This window comes from Lutra lutra, chromosome 9, assembly GCF_902655055.1.
Source record: "Lutra lutra chromosome 9, mLutLut1.2, whole genome shotgun sequence".
In the NCBI taxonomy this organism is placed as follows: domain Eukaryota; kingdom Metazoa; phylum Chordata; class Mammalia; order Carnivora; family Mustelidae; genus Lutra; species Lutra lutra.
This window is the reverse complement of record NC_062286.1, coordinates 39978124-39995540: the sequence shown is the minus strand read 5'-3', so window position 1 is coordinate 39995540 and position 17417 is coordinate 39978124. Positions and strand designations below refer to the sequence as shown.

The following is a 17417-nucleotide window of genomic DNA, read 5'->3' as shown; positions in this document are numbered from 1 at the left end:
GTTCTCAGGGTGATGCACTGTGGCTGTCAGTGTGAATACTACTATTAATATTAATTGAGGGAGATTATGATGTGTGGTCTTGACTTTTACTGATAATAGTGGTCAAAGTTCAGTGCTCTGGGGCATTCTCTTGTAGATGTGGATGATTATAGTAGGTTTCTGTAGGAAACTATGTTGGCGGATGTGACTACTGCAGTATAGAATGCTTGTCCTAAATAATGCGCAGAGAACCTGAAAATCATTTGGCATATGTAGAAGTTGGATTTGAAGCTTAAGGTCTGTTTTTTGGATTGAATTTGACTTAGTTATCTGCGGGTAAGAAGAAAGACAAAATACTCAGGTCAACTGTCTGTCATTTAAACTCTCCTAGGCAGAGTAAAATCATTCTACCTTGTTTAAGAGTCATTTGTGACTCTTCCCATTAATGTGCTCTTTATCTTTTAGTAGGAATTGGAGCACACATTTACATTTTTTGAAATTGCAGCATGAGGGGAAAAAAAAACCCACACACGGCCCATTCTGGTAATTAATGTTGAGCGCTTCTGAAGACCTGTGTGTTAAGTCTAATGTAATTTGGCTTAAGAACTGCATTTTTCCAGCATGGCCTCTCTGAAAAACTAGTCTTCCTAGTGGGAGAAATGGATGAACTATTTTTGGCCACTATGCATGCATTTCAGTGTCAAGAAAGCGTGCAGGCCTGATACTAGAAGGGCTTCTGTGCTTCATAGTTTGTGTTTGGCAGGTTATTCCTATTGACAGTTTCTGTATACATTTTTTGTGACTTAGTGCGCACACAAAGCCAAAAGACTATGGAACAGTGCCCGAAATGGAGCTGCTCCAAGAACTGGATGTTTCAAAACTGACTTGATGAAAACTTGGGCTGTTCTTTCAGTTTTGTCCCCCCCCTTCTCCCCCACCCCCCGCTTTAACCATTTATAAACAAGAGTGCATTTGGAATTCTAGTTAGGTTAAATCAGTCTGTTTGAAGTGGTTTGTTAAGAACCGTTTCAGTGAATTGATGTTACATATCTATGTGGTTCTGTGTTTGTGTGTTTGCCCCTGGGAATTCCTATGGGTTGAGCAGTTTGTTTCCTTATATTTCCCATAGTCAAAGTTGTGTCCTATTTAAAATTATGCTTTGAGCCACTCGTAGTATTTGTCATGCTCTTAGCTTGGGGTGACTTCACTTTAGTCTCCCTTGTACCTGTGGTTTCTAATGTATTCCTACTGTTTGACCCGTTAAGTTCATTGGAGTTGGAGTGGTTTGGTGCCATCAAATGGCTAATGACAGTACTTTGACATTAGGTTGATTGAGATGTCCACTGGAATTTAAACAGCTCTTATTACTTGTTACCTTAAAATGTAATGCTCTTCCTTTCTTCAGGATGTAAATAGTCTTCGACTTTCCCTTATGGATAATCAGAATGTCAGTAAAGAATTTCAAGCTTTGATTGTGAAACATTTGGATGAAAGCCATCTTTTACAAGGTATATAGTTTATCTGTTGGTGACAGTTTATGAATTGACCAATGATTAGCTTTTAAGAAGGTACGTTTTAGTCCTCACTCTTTCTTTCAATGAGATTTCTAATTTTTTAGAGATTGCTTTTGGTTTCCTCATGCAAGTAGATGATTGAAGGACTTTATATATTCTAAAACCCCCTTTGGAAAGCTCAGGGCTTATGTGAAAACTAGTAAGGTAAATATTAAAAAAGCTCAGCTGTATTTTGACAAAGAATTTGGTATGTTTGAAATTTCAGTGTTAAAAAAATCAGTGAAACATGAATGTAGTAATCCTGATCCTCCCATATATTACTGAGTTGCTGGTCAATTTCACAGTCGTAATTATTTTATAAGACTTGCCAGTTCTGTTGGGGTTCCTGAATTTGGATCTGCTAAAACTCTGCACAGGACAGTGAATTAGGGCTCAGTGAGTTGTCTGGTACTACTTGATTTGATATAAATGTTGACATATATTGTTATGTTTTTTCCATTTTCCTATCAATTTATCTAAAAGTTTAAAATAAAAAGTTTAGATTTTCTGCTAGCTTTGCTGAAATGCTGTCTTGTGTTTATAGTAGTATCTTTTAATGTTTATTTTTATCTACTGCTTTTTTAAAGACTTGAAGTTACTATTCTGGATGATGGTATGTTGGGAAATAATGCAAATTGCTCTAAGGATTTTTTTTCCCCCACTCAGGTGACAAAAACTTAGTTGGTTCAGAAGTTAAAATTTATAGCTTGGACCCATCTACTCAGTGGTTTTCTGCAACCATTGTAAATGGAAACCCAGCATCAAAAACTCTTCAAGTCAACTGTGAGGAGGTAAGAGATGATGCTAATTGCATGTAACATAACTTGACAGAGGAATATAATTCTAAAAAGGAATTATAATATTTTATAGGAGCTAGACAGTTTATCTTTATATTAAAACATTAGAGTAGAAAAAGAGAATGATTTTTTTTAAAAGAAATTATTTGTAAGCTTCTTTTGCTTGTTAACAGCTAATTTATGTGCCTGAGCATTTTTAAGTTTTCTAGTATCTTTGTTTTATTTATTTTTAAGATTCCAGCACTGAAAATTGTCGATCCGTCACTGATTCATGTTGAAGTTGTACATGATAACTTTGTGACATGTGGTAAGATACATTATTTGATTAAACCCTTAGTTCTCCTTCCTGTCTTTCTTCTTTCTCCTTCCTCCTTTCCATGTTAAGAGAAACAGGGAAGTGAACTTACCTATTTTTAAATATTTTAGGTAATTCTACAAGATGTGGTGCTGTAAAACGCAAGTCTTCTGAGAATAATGGAAGCCTAGTTTCCAAACAAGCAAAATCTTGCTCTGAGGTAACCTGAGTTAAGTTTGTCACTTATGTAAAGGTTTCCTTAACTCTTATCGTGTGTGGCCAGCTTGTTAGTGGTTATAAAGCTCTCTTCTGTGCTATTCTGTGCTGTGTTGTCTGTTCTTCTTTGCTGGTTCCAGATCTTGGCCATAATTTCTACACTCAAGCAGATGGAGATAATATAAGTTTCTGGTTAACTTTTTTTTGTGTGTAAAACATGTTCTTTTTTTGTTTAATATTTGGTGAAAAAATTTCAATAGATTTGACAGTTTCACCCATAAGGAGTGTTTTTGAGGGTAAACTGAGTTGTGTATATCAAACTGGAAGAAAGCCTGGCATGAGAGGAGGGAAAGAACCTTAGAAATTGAGTACATATTGAAATGGGACTCTCCCCTTCCCCCAATAATAGGTTTGGTTGATAGTTAAGATTGGTTAAACAGACATTAGTTTCTTAAAGGAAGTGGTTGGTTTGCTGTTACTAATTTCTGCCCAGAAGAGTGTATGTAGGTATGAATGCCACTGTGTGTTCAAGTACTGGATTTAATTCTGTTCTCAGTTGGTTAGGATTTAGATCAAGAAACTTAGGGCTGTTCTCTTTTTAGGCAAGTTGAATCCTTAGAACCTGTTATAAGTAACTTTTTACAACTTAGGTATCCAGATGCACTTGTGTTATGTGGAGTTGAGAATTTTAAAATTGACCAGGCTGGTGTTCACATTGTTAGCAGCACCTGAGAGGGAACTCTGGGGTTTGTGGGAGGAAGGCAGGGAGAAGTAATAGGGAGTGGGCCAGAGTTAAGGCACCTAGGGCTCTGGGTCAGGATAGACTGGACTACAATATCAACTAGAACCAACGTAAGCACTGTGCTACACAAATATATAAGAATCTGACTAAGATGATTGGCTTTCCTGAGTCTTAAGCCTCTAGGTAGCAGGAACTTTGACACTTGACCAACTTTGTAAACCAAGATACCTAATATCTCTCTCTTCCTTCCAAGTGTGTAGGTCTCACCTCAGGTTGTTCAGGAAAGAATGAAGAGATTATTATTGGAAATTAATATTCTAGCTTTCATTTTTATTTTAAAGTTTACAAGAGAGAAGTAATGTGATAGGGACTGTGAAGTGAGGAGGTCAAGCAAGTGATTCTTTTGTTGGATTTAAGCTCACAGAGGATATTTTCAAGTAATCTACAGTTTCAGAAGCCAAGGGAGAAACAGAGTACAGTAATAACTTACTAGGTTTTGATGTTGGATAAATTGTTAGCAGTAGCCTGTCATGGAGAATGCATCAGTGTAAACAGTTGGTGAGATGAAAAGGAGAACCACATGCTGTGTTTAGGAAGGGGCTAGAGAATGGGAAGTGGCATCCTGATGGATCTTTGAAGAATCATCCTGGGGTACAGGCTTGACTGGGGTCAGGGAAACTCCAATGGAAGAGGTGCCAGATCTTCACAGTGATAGGTTTATCAATGATGGAACAGATAATTGAATTGCAAGTAAATGTATAGCCTTCAAGGAGGCATGTGTAAAATGCGGTAATATATACATACATAAGTGATCCTCTCTGCCTGACTCCTACTCTTCAGGGGCAGGGAGCATGTCTTTCTGAACTCTGTCAGAATTTTGTCCAGCTCAGTAGCTTTGTGTGCTGCTGAACTGATTGTTGAGTACAGTACATGCTATTTTGAAAAAAGCTAAACTTTGGCTAGAAGATAAGTTCCCATAACCTGTTTGAGCTTAATTTCTGCACCCAAAATGAGAAACTAAGTTTGATGTTTTAAAAATGCCTGTTTGAGCTCTTAAACTCTGTACTAAGATTCTCATTCTAAAGGAAATTGGGATGGTAGATTTGGCTGGAGATACATTTTGGCATTTTTAGAAATTGTTTTTATTATTGTTACTGTAAAGGTATTCTCCTTTATATTGCACTTATTTGTCAAATAAAGATTCTCACATTAAAAAAAAAAAGTTACTCTTTAAAATTTTTAGTTAATCCAGAAAAACAGGAAAGAAATGTCACTTACTCTTTTCAACTCTCACTATTCACATTTTGGAATACCTGTCCTCCTCCTGTCTTTTTTTAAAATTGTTTTCTCCTGTGTAATCATAGAGGCCTTTAAAAAACAAACTGTTTTATAGCCTCTTTGATTCCTTTCTAGTATGTTGTGTATATTTTTCCATATGAAAAAATCCCCCCCCCTTTTTTTTATCCTGGGTGTTTCTTGTTATCAGGCAAATTTTGGAAACACTGGCTGGGGCTAGATTCAAAAGACCTAGACTGGTAAAGGAAGAGGTGGGGAAAGAGAGGTCATTTAAATATGGGAGTGAAAGGTGAGTACAGTGACATACTTGGCACACATCTCACTCTTTGCAACCCCAGATGTGTTGGACTGGCACGGAGTCTACTTTTAGGGTGGTATTTGGAAGACAGGTGTTTGGAATTAGATAGATAAGACTCTTGATTGCCTTGGTGAATACTTTTGCATAGAATAAACCTATTTGCCAGTAACGTCTGGTTCCTTGAAGGTCTTCTCTGCCTAGCAGACTATTTCTCAGAGTTAGGACATTGCTTGGTTAATTGAGAGAGTCTGCTGAGTAGAGTGAGCCAGCAGTGTCCTTTTTAGAATACCATCATACACTCAATTATATTATCTCCGTCTGCTGGCAGGGAGGAACTATTGCCATGACTGGTATAGAAGACCTTCAGGGAAAACTCTTCAGGTAAGAAGAAACCTTGACCCTTGTCAAGTCAGAGGCCAGTGCAGTGGTGTGCACATGGAGATGGGTTTTGGAATTGGAGCCCTGTCCCTGTTGAGCTAACCCTTAGAAATTTCTAGAGTGATATGTTTTGTTTCTAAAAGGAAAAGCATCCTAAGTTATGCTGTTTGCAGCACCTTGTTACTATACCGAGAAAATTTTTGTATTTTTCTGCTTTGAGTCAGCTAATGTATATGCCAGGCACTGTGGTAAAGCGCAGCCCTATAAAGTATGCTTCATTATTCTCATTTTACAGTTGAGGAAACTGAACTCAGAGAGCTTAAATAATGTGCTAGGAAGTGTCAGAGACCAGATTCCAACCAAGGTCTGCCACCAAAGCCCAGTGCTCTTAACCACTGTGCTGGTATTACCACTCCTCTCCAAATCTTTTCCTTGGTATGGTGAGTCACCATTGTAAAAACAGCAGATTCCTCCTTCCTTCCCTCTATTCTTCCATCCATCTTTGCAGTAAGTATTTATTGAATATGAAATATATGTTAGACCTATTGGTGAGCATTACTGCCTGGCTCTTGAGGGTGACTTATGGGACTGACATAGCTGTTTTGAAATAACTAAGTGCTTAATAGCATTCATTCATTCATTCATTCATTCATTCATGTATTCCCCCAGTCTTATTTGAGCATCTGCTGTATGCTTGCTTTACAAGGTTTAACAGTGGATGTAGAAGCAGGTTCTGCCCATAGGAGTGTGCAATTCATTGTGAGGCAACTGACAATAAAAAAGTAATTTAAATAAAGCATAAGTACAGTATCACTGTGCGATGACAGTTATAAACACAGAAACATGATTAAGAGAAAGGGGATGTCCTGTGGGGCACTGGTATGGAAAGAGTAATCAGATTCTGAGGAGGTGACAATAGAGCAGATTTGATAGTGAAGGGATAGAAAGAGCCACATGAAAACTATCTACAGAGGGAATACCAAGTACAAATGTACAGGCAAAAAAGAGTTTAGGCCATCTGAAGACCAGAAAGGAAGCCACTGTAGTTGAAGCACTGTGAACAAGTAGACTGAGATGGATGGAGAGGGTTGGCAGAGACCAGACCACATAGAATTCTTGTAGGCAGTGGAGCTTTGATCTGATTTATATATGTGTTTGTGCAGGGAACACAAACACACGTACACAATACACACATACACACCACATATGTTTTAAAGATTTTATTTATTTATTTGACAGAGCATAAGCAGGGGGAGCAGCAGGCAGAGGGAGAGGGAGAAGCAGGCTCCCCGCTGAGCAGGGAGCCCGGAGTGGGATTTGATCCCAGGACCTGATGATGATCTGAGCTGAAAGCAGACACTTAACCAACAGAGCTAGTCAGGCATCCTGATTGATTTAAATTTTATAAAGATTGCTCTGTGGTAGAATAAATTTGAGTAGGAGGCTGAACACTTAGGCAAAAATGGCAGTCAGGCCAGTTAGGAGACACATGGTAGTCTAGGGGGAAATTGGTGGTAGTGGTGGCGTGGAAAGAAATTGGCTAGATTCCATGAATATTTTAGAAATAGAGGCAGAACTTACTGGTTCATTGGATACAGGAAATGAGAAGAAGGGGTTTTGACTACAGCAGCACAGTGGCTGTCATGCAGAGTAAAAATTTGTGCGATCTAAATTTCTTCAGTATGTTACTGTAGGTTTGCAATCAAAATTTCTTAAGGAGATTACTCTCAGGAAAGTAATTTAAGAAAAGGTATGTGTTACTGCATCAATTCTAAACATAATTCAGAACAAGGAAGGGCATACAAAGGCTGATGCTTGGTGGAAGTGAGCCTGGAGTGAGCATTTTGAAATGATTTGGCAGTTCAGCTTTGGGAGGGTAATTGTTTTATAGGTGATACCAGAATTCTAAAACAGAGTCAAAAAAGAACTTAATTAGGACTAACCTTCTCTAATTTCCTCAGTTTAAGGATGAAGAAACTGAGTGCCAGAAAGCTAAAGTTGACCGTCCCAAGGACATTCTTAGGATAGCCAAAGTCTCCCCCTGAAAAAAATTTTTTTGGGGGAACAGTAGGTTAATATATAACCATAATTGAGTTGACTGAAATAATATGTGAACTGCTAGTTTTCTATTTTAAAGTAGTTTGAAGCATGCCAAAACTTTGATAGTGATTATGTAAATTCTTATTTTTCAAATGTTTCTATTTAACACACATTAGGCACTCTTTTCAAGGCTGCCAGAGTTAAATGTCCGAGAAAGATTCATGAGTGACTACATGTAACTATACTCAGAATTGTGAAGTTTTAAAAACTTACCAAGTTTTAAGGTCAGGTTCTACCTCAAATTTTAGAAACGAATTCTTAGAAGATGAAGAAACTTTGAAGATTCTTCAGGTTGAGTTTGGTACTAAGGTAAATGTAAAGGTCATTGTGGAATGAAAGGGTTGCAACTGGGAAGGGCACAGGACTTAAAGAAGTGCGTACAAAGAGGTGGGTGAAGAGAGGGAATGATTTCTCCTGGTTTAGCTTGAGGCTGCCCAGGTGGAGTTGAGTTTAATCTCTTCCTGCTTTTTCCCTGGTGGGAAAGTGTAAATTGGGAAGAAGTGGGGTCCATTTTTTATATTTTTGTGAAGATACCACTACGTGAAAAGAGAAAGTGTCCCCGCTCTGTCCCATAGGCTTGTCATGACTTGGTATTTTTTGTAGCTTGGAGTGGCCTTTGTGACTTGAAGAGCCATTTAAGAGCAAGAACCACGGTTCTCAACCTTTATTGCGTTGTAAAGGCTTCTCTTGGTACCCAGTAGGCACCACTGCCTGCCGGAGTCCTAGATGGTCTTGTCTTCTGCCAGCCTGTGCAGTTAAGTGTGTGGTAGGCACACAAGTAATGCTGAACTGAATGTGTGTGAAGCTGCTACCATCTGAAGACTGTCAGTTAAAACTCCCGTTTTCTGCATTGCATTGTTAAAAGAGTTGCCACAGGACTGCATTTTCCTGACGTAATGAGTCAGAGGTCTGTAAAAGATCAGCTGGTGATCTTTTGCAGGAAGACTCAAGTTTTGTGAAAAGCTGGTGTGATTTGTTGAACAGCCTTTGGATAGAAGTCCTTAATTTTGTGATTTATTACTTGTTCTACTGTCCTGTTCATTTTATTTGGAAATGGTATTTGTGCTTATTTAATACTAAACCAAGCAAATAAATTTGAATCCTGCTAGGACTTCATAATTCCCCAACCAGGAATTTTCCTTTTACTGTCTGTTGGTTTGGTATCTTCTAGGCCTCTCCCAGTATGTGTCCTGTGCAGTCCGTTCCCCCAACAGTCTTTAAGGAGATACTGCTCGGCTGCACTGCAGCAACTCCACCCAGTAAGGACCCAAGGCAGCAGAGCACTCCCCAGACTGCCAACTCGCCACCTAACCTTGGAGCAAAAATTCCTCAAGGGTAAGTAGAGTAGTTTGTTAAAGGTGCTCAATTGTAATAAGAGGAAAAAATGATTTTAGCCGTGGTTCATCATGTGTGAGCTTACCTCTGCCCTGGAGCCGGTGTTTCAGAGAGAGATGGTAGTGCACTACGCTTGGTGGAATGACTGGCCCTTCATCACATCTCAGGTTGTCCAGGGAGGTTTTTCATTAGAATTTTTGAATTGGTCACGTGCCTTCAGAGGTAAAAAGGGTGATAGGCATACAGAACAGTGTGGAAAATGTTTTAAAAAAATGAAGGAGTTGTGAGGAAAGAGCAACTTCTTGATTTGATAAAGTGAGAAGAGTCCTTTGGAATGCTGTAGACAGCTGGAGAATAAACGTCTGCTTTAAGGGAAAGGGAGCAGGTTGCATGTATGTGGAAGACTGCGGTCAGTGGAGTGTGGAGAACAGGGAGACATAGTGATAGTAAGTGTTCTTATTAGCTCAGACCTCAAATATACAGGGGAAAAGACGTGGCTGCAGAGAAAATAAGTCATGGAAATGAGGATGCAATAGCCATAGGAGGGATAGGTTGCTAATTTTATAGGTGAAGAAAAGGAGAGAGAGATGTAAAGTGTAACCAGAGATTTAAAGTGGCTACAAGACTACACAGACAAGAGTTTTAAGGGAATACTCTCTCTTAGAAGAGGTGGTGGCCTGTGTAGGTAGTTGATAAAAAGCTTAGGATATAGGTCAGAGAGACAGTGGTATGGAAAGGTGGGTTTGGGGCACCTGGGTGGCTCAGTCGGTTAAGCATCTGCCTTTGGCTCAGGTCATGATCCCAGAATCTCGGGATAGAGCCCCACATCAGGCTCCCTGCTCAGTGGGGAATCTGCTTCTCCCTCTGCCCTTCCCTCACTCATGCCCCCCTCCCTCTCTCTCTCAAATAAATAACTAAAATCTTTAAAAGAAAAGAAAAGAAAAGAAAAGTGGATTTGGAAGAGCGCTGCAGTGAGGGGGCCAAGTGGCTGATCACATTGGTTCACTGGGAGGAAAGTGGGCTATCGGGGGTGAGCTTGGAAGGTAGCCACAGAGCTGTTAGACGGAAGGAGGAGCAGTCTTCAGAGTAGAAAGAGGGAATAGTAAGAACAGTAATGCTGTATACTCAAGTCTAAAGTGAGTACTTAAAGAAATTCTTGGGGTACCGAGACTGGATCAGTTGGTGGGACATGCGACTCTTGATCTCAGTTCAAGCCCCAGTTGGGCATAGAGCTCAAAAATTTTTTTTTCTTAAGAATGAAATCCTTTGTTAGAGGCATGGAAAAAAAAGTTATTAGGGAAAAAGGACTTTGTGTTTTGCTGGGGAAACAACTTGAGGATGAATTTCAGGGAAACGAAAGTTCTTCAAGGATACCCTCTGTTAGGGTAGGTGATAGGAGGAATACCAGATCATCTGTGAACAAGCAAGTAATCAACTGGCTCTTCAGTTGCTTTGAGTCCTGATCACTGACCAAACCAGAATGGAATTGCGCAGTGTCAGGGCTGGTTACGGGCTGTTCGTAGGCTGGGTTTTGTGCTGCTGGTGGTTCTGTTCCATGTGATGCTCAGTTTGTTTGGTTTTGTTTGAGCTCAGGTTCGTTACGCTGTGATATATAGAACTAACTTGAAGTAGTGAGGGGTTTATGAGCACATACACATAGGATTTAGGGTTGTATTTTCCTAAGTGTTCTAAGATGTTTTTGCAGAGCCATTGATTATTTTTAACTCCAGCTCACAGAAACCTATCCTATGTTCTCTCATAACATAAGCATTTTTTTTCTCTTTTGTATTGGTTGCCTTAGGGTACCAAACAATGTTTTCAAAAGGTAGAGGAGAGGTAAAAGAGACCTAGATGCTAGTTTTTCATATTCTCTGTTTCAGATGTCATAAACAGATTTTACCAGAAGAACTTTCTTCCTCTCTCAATACAAAGCCTGAAATACTGAGAACAAAACCGGACATGGTCTGCAAAGTAGGATTACTGTCTTCAAAGTTCTCTCAGATTGGAACAGAAGACTTAAAACCCCTTAGTGAACCAAAAGGTAGCTGTACCCAGCTGAAGACCAACACTGATAAGGAAAACAAATTGGAATCTGTTTCTCAGTCATCAACTGGCCTTCCTGTGGAGTGCTTACCTACAAAGCCTCTTACGGCAGAGCTGGAAATTGCCAGTACTCCTGAACTGCAGAAGCACCTAGAATATGCACCTTCCACATCTGATGGCCTTTCAGATAAGCCAGAAGAGAAAGCAGGTGTCAGTAGTAATAGCTCTAGTAGTTGTGTGGAGAAGAAGTTGATAGAACCTTCAGCTTTAGGATGCCGGTCACAGAATTTGAAGGAATCCTCAGTAAAAATAGATAATGAAAGCTGTTGTACAAGAAGCAACAATAAAATCCAGAATGGTGAGTGTTTTCTACTTGTCTTTATTAGTAGAAGGTAAGAGATGGTAGTAGGTACATAATATATTTTCTTACCTTATGAAAAATAATGTGAAAATGACTATAGAAAAAGTTCAGACGGGCACGTGTGTGGCTGAGTTGGTTAAGCAGCCAACTCATGATTTCGGCACAGGTCATGATCTTGGGGTCCTGGGATCGAGTCCCGTTTTGGGCTCCTTGCTCACTGAGGAGTCTGCTTGAGGATTTTCTCTCTTTCTCCCTCTCCTCTTCCCTGCCCCTCCCCTGGCTTGTGCACACTTGCATGCAGGCACATGCTCTCTCTCTCTCATAACTAAATAAATCTTTAGGGAAAAAAAGGAAAAGAAAGTTCATACAATTCAAAGGAGAAAGTAACATCCCAAACTCCTCAGAAATGATTACTGTTAATATCTTGGTGTACCTGGTTCCACGTATATTAGAAATACAGACAGACTCACAAGTAGGTTTAATGCCAACAGTTTTACCTTGTGAATTAGTATAGTTGTCTATGAACATTTTAAAGGCTGCAAGGATTCCATTATGTATGCATTTATCAGATGACTTAATTGGTTCCTGTTAGAGTGGTAAAGAGGTGGTTCCCAGTTTCTGGTTGTAAAAAAAATAATTTTGAAACAAAATCTAAAGTAATCTGATGATTATTTTTATCTTCAGTTTCTCACTAATTTTTGTGTGATAGAAGAGATAGAGGGGTGCCTGGGTGGCTCATTCGGTTAAGCATCCAACTCGATTTCGGTGCAGGTCGTGATCTCAAGGTTGTGAGATCAAGCGACATTTTGGCTTTGCACTGGGCATGGAGCCTGCCTGGGATTCTCCCTTTCCCTCTGCCCTTCCCCACTCCCACTCCCTCCCTACCTCTTAAAAGAAAAGAGAGAGAGAGAGAGAGATGGAAGAGATAATTGATACTTAATGCTCATGCAAGTAGTTCAAATCTGCATTTTTTTTTCTTTTTTTTTTTTAAGAATTATACCACCATCTCTAGAAAAATGGCTTTTGGTTAAAGATTTTAAGGACAGACTCAAACACTGGGCAGAGTTTCTTCGCTTAAAGGGATGCCCTGCTGCACTCACAATTGAAGAACTGTACAAGCATACTTCATTTTACTGTGTTTTGTATTTTGTTTTATTGCACTTTGCAGGTACTGCTTCCTTGTTTTGTTTTGTTACAGATTGAAGGTTTGTGGTAACCCTGTGTTAACCTAGTCTCTTGACACCATTTTCCCAATAATATTTGCTCACTTGTAATCCTTATGTCACATTTTGGTAATTCTTGTACTATTTCAAACCCTTTCATTATCATTATATATTGTGGTGATTTGTGATCAGTGATGTTTTATGTTACTGTTGTAATTATTTTGGGGCACCACCTACTACACTCATATAGGATGACCAACTTAGTTGATAAATGTACATTGGTTTTGACTGCTCCACCAACCAACTATTTCCTTATCTCTCTCCCTCTCCTCTGGCCTGGCTATTCCCTGAGAAACAAAAATACTGCAATTAGGCCAAGTAATAACACTGTAGTGGCTTCTAAGGGTTCAAGTGAAAGGAAGAATTGCACATCTCTCACTTTAAACCAAAAGCTAGCAATAATTAGGCTAGGAAGGCATGTCAAAAGCCAGGGTAAAGCTAGGCCTGTCATGCCAGACAGTTGGCCAAGCTGTGAATCCAAAATAAAAATTTTGGAAGGAAATGTAAGGGTACTAGTCCAGTGAACACACGAATGATAAGAAAGTAGAACAGTCTTACTGCTGATACAGAGAAGTTTTAGCAGTCTGGATGGAAGAGCAAACCATCTCCAACGTTCACTTAAGCCAGAGCCTAGTCCAGAGCAAGGCTGTTTCTTTCTTCAGTTCTCTGAAGGCTGAGAGGTTTGAGGAAGCTGCAGAAAAGTTTGAAGTTACCAGAGGTCAGTTCATGAGACTTAAGGAAAGAAGCCGCCTCCATAACATAAAAGTGCGAGGTGAAGCAGCAAGTGCTCATGGGGAAGCTGCAGCACGTCAGCCCAAGTTCTAGTTCAGGTCATTCACGAAGGTGGCTACACTACACGACAGATTGGAAGAAGATGCCAGCTAGGACTTCCATAGCTAGGGAGGAGAAGTCAACACCTGGCTTCAAACTTCCGAGAACAGCTGGTGGCTTTAAGGTGAAGCAGTGTTCATTTACTGTTCTGAAAACCTTACGGCCTTTAGCTCATGCCAGATCCACTCTACCTGTGCTCCGTAAGTGGAACAGCAAAGCCTGGATGACAGCATGCTTGTTTACAACATGGTTTGCTGAATATTTTAAGCCCACTATTGAGGCCTACTGCTCAGAAAAAGAAAATACCTTTCAAAATACTACTACTCACTGGCAATGCCCCTCTTCACCCAAGAGCTCTAATGGAGATACACAAGATTCGTGTTTCCATGCCGGCTGACACAGCCATTCTGCTGCCCATGGATCAAAGAATAATTTTGTATTACAAATCTTATTTAAGAAATACATTTTGTAAGACTATAGCTACCATAGATAATGTTTTTTTGATGGATCCAGGCTATGTACATTTAATAGACTGCAGTACAGTGTAAATATAACTTTCATATGCACTGGGAAACCAAAAAAATCATTTGATTTGCTTTACTGTGGTACTCACTTTATTGAGATGGTCTAGAACTGCATCTGCTGTGTCCCCAGGGTATGCCTGTACTCTTCAGAGGAAATGCTACACTGTATTTTGTACTACTTCTGTTAAGTTTGAGGGTGCATTCCACTGATGGTAGTTAATATGAGTTCACCTATTAGAATTAGTAGAACTAAATGGCTTTGGTATTTCAAAAGGTTCAGAGCTATTACAATTTAAAAATACCTTTGATAATTGTCAGCTGTGTGGGAAAATTAGCATGGATTTGATAGCTTTTAGAATACCTAATAAAAAACACTGTGCACTTGGATAAGTAGGAAACAAATGTATCCACAATTTAACTTTTACTTCAGGCCTCTGAAGCTAGAGAGAAAATGGATCGATTTGACTCTTGGGCTTTGGATGCAGAATTGGAGGAGTAGGAAAACCTGTCTTGGCCTAATAATACTTCTAGCCCAGCTTCTACATTCTTGGGCTTGAGTTGATAGGGCTGTTAATTTGCATAAAATTAATTGCATAAGATTATACTTTTCCTCTTGAATTACATAACTCGCCAAAGAAAGTGAATATTCATAAGCATATTTCTGCTCTGTTTTATTACTCTTTTTGAGTCATCAGGCCTTACATTCAGATAGTTTTTGAGGCAAATTAATATTATGTAAAGAAACAGTAAAAATTCTACATCGATAAGTACATTATAGGTACGTAAATGAGTTACAGAGTCTTGCTTTGTCTTTATATGTTGTACAACTGTACACCAGGTGAAGTTATTTTTAGAGAAATTAAAAACCTAATTAAATGTACTGGTGCATGCTGTCTACTGGGATGTCTGGTTGAAGAGAGAGTGTGATCAGGATCTCTACACTGTGTCCACTGGTACTGTTTATGGGTTTGGAAAGATTTGATAGGAAGCTATTTTGTCCCCTGTGTCCTTCTCCAGTTTGGGGCTAGAAAACAAAAGCAGTCGGAGTTCAAAAACAGCTGTCTTCTGTTCGGTAGATGTGTGACTCCTCAGAAATTGACATGTCTTTTTTCCCTTGGTCTGCTTCCAGTTTGTGAGAATCATTGACTGGGTTAACTATTGCCGTCCTCGCTGAAGAGCTAGATTTACACAGTACAACTTGCTTACTTAAAGATAATTTCCTCCCGTAAGTGAGGGCAGACCCGTAACCTTTTGGACTCTTTGCCAATGGTCTTTGAAACCTGGTCCAGCCTAGAGGGTGATGTTTTTTTAGCATCTGAGTGATTAAAATGCCATCCTTCAACTGCTGGTCTCTTTAGTTTCTGTTCTTTTTTGCTGTACCTTTTTTTTTTTCCACTATAACTGACTAAGAATGCTTAAGGGGTCATGGCAAGACAGTATCCATTTAGCATTTTACAGTGTGCTCAGGCTCTACTTTAAAGAGAGGTAAAATGGGATGCCTTGGTGGCTCAGTCAACAGTTAAGTGTCTGCTTTAGGCTCAGGTCATGATCCCAGGGTCTGGGGATTGATTCCTGCATTGCACTGGGCTCCTTGTTCAGCAGGGAGCCGGTTTCTCCCTTTGCCTGCTGTTCCCCTGCTTGTGCGTGCGCATGCGCTCTCTCTCTGACAAATAAAATCTTTTAAAAAAATAAAAGAGGTAAGATTAGAATACTGCTAAGGTCATTCTTAAAGATACTTATTTTATTTAAAGCCTTCTTTGCTTTGAGATCTTTCTCCACAACTACTGACCTCTTTCCCAGCTCTCTCTCGGCTGGTTCCCCCAAATTTGTTTCTTGGGTTTTGTTTTTGTTTTTTGTTTGTTTGCCAAAGAATCCACATACCTGTTCCCTTGGAGAAAAGGTCTTTTCTGTGGGTTTCATATGAAATACTCCTCAAGGCTCTTGATTTATAAATAGATTCATTTCTGTGTTGTTTGGGTTGTGGCAGCTAACACAAAGATCACTCTTTCCTGTTAAATCTCTACTTTTTCTCCACTTTTTCTTTAGAAACTGTTAATGTTTCAAATTCTCCTACCCATTACAAGTTAAAACTTGAAACATGCCTTTACTTAAAATCATAATCCTGTCTTTAGTCACTGCCCTTCATCCTGAATGGAACGTACTTGTGAAGGAAATTGAAGAAATATCAAGGGTCAAGTGACACCTCTTAGAAGCATTTAGAAGATAGCTCTCATTTTATAGACCCAGGGGCCTGTGTGGGAAAGCTGTTTGGTGTTATTATGTTTAGAATGGTTAGCTTTTGCACAATGCTCTAGAAAATACACTTTGTATGTTTTGAAACAGTCTTTGAAAAGTGACAGAATTGACTTGCCCACAGATGTCTGTTGAGAGGAACCTATCTCTGTGCATTGTTAATGTTGCAGTGAGTCTAAATATCTGATTTGGAAGAGTCTTCCTAAAATATTTTTCTGATCGAGGATTGTGAATAGGAGTGTACACTGCCTTGGAATTACGAGACTAGTTGGTGAATTTGGGGTTTTAAGTTGCCTTGCTAAATGTATTTACCAGATGAGAATTATTTTATAAAGCGAGTAAGCTTTTCAATTCTTCTGATGGTTGTTTTAGGGTAAGCCAGTCTTAGAAATTACGGTTGAATCACTATTTAAGTTCTCCCTTTGGGAAAGCTGGCCTTTGGAAAAGAATTCAGTCAAATGTTGGGGTGGCTTAAGAATTTGAGGTCTCATTTCTTTAATCTTCTGTTTTTCTAGCCCCCTCCCGGAAGTCGGTTTTGACAGACCCTGCCAAACTCAAGAAGCTACAGCAGAGTGGCGAGGCCTTTGTACAGGATGACTCCTGTGTGAACATCATCGCGCAGCTGCCCAAGTGCCGAGAGTGTCGCTTGGACAGCCTCCGCAAGGATAAGGAGCAGCAGAAAGACTCACCAGTGTTTTGTCGCTTCTTTCACTTCAGGAGGTGAGGCATTTGGGGAAAAGCTCAGATAATCTGGGTCCTATAGCATTTTTTTTCCTTCCTTTTCTATCAGCAGTAAATCTAGAACTACAGAGGGTGAAGATTGCATGTTTACTCTCTGGCTTTGAGCATCTAGATCTAATCCCATTTCTTTTCCTTCTTAGTCTCCCTTTCAATTTGTTTTTAAAGTAGAAAAGCCTAAATACACAACGTTTTTTTCCTGAAACTAACAAACATAGAAAAATGCTGAAATTTCTTTAAAACTCACTACAAATAAACACTGTTAACTTTCAGTGCGTTTTAGTGTTTCTATGATCATAAAATTATTTTTAGGCATACTTACTTGGGTATATAGTATATATTGTGTTGAATCTTAACTTTCTTCATTGCTTAATAGGAACCCCTTGGACATGTTAGCTTCTTTCTGCAAAAACTTTGAATGACTATGTAGGAACCCATAACAGTATTTGAAACAA

At 39.3% G+C, this 17417-nt stretch overlaps 1 protein-coding gene across 3 annotated transcripts in view; it reads left to right on the top strand.

Moving 5' to 3' along the window:
• The window catches only part of KDM3A (lysine demethylase 3A), a 53000-nt gene that overhangs the window by 11716 nt on the left and 23867 nt on the right, over nucleotides 1-17417 (top strand). For all 3 annotated transcript variants that reach the window (XM_047744690.1, XM_047744688.1, XM_047744687.1), the window contains 7 exons: nucleotides 1385-1487; nucleotides 2199-2323; nucleotides 2564-2636; nucleotides 2756-2844; nucleotides 8826-8989; nucleotides 10870-11390; nucleotides 16740-16944. In XM_047744690.1, the coding sequence (XP_047600646.1) occupies nucleotides 1385-1487; nucleotides 2199-2323; nucleotides 2564-2636; nucleotides 2756-2844; nucleotides 8826-8989; nucleotides 10870-11390; nucleotides 16740-16944 (1280 nt within the window). The remainder of the gene's footprint in view (nucleotides 1-1384; nucleotides 1488-2198; nucleotides 2324-2563; nucleotides 2637-2755; nucleotides 2845-8825; nucleotides 8990-10869; nucleotides 11391-16739; nucleotides 16945-17417) is intronic.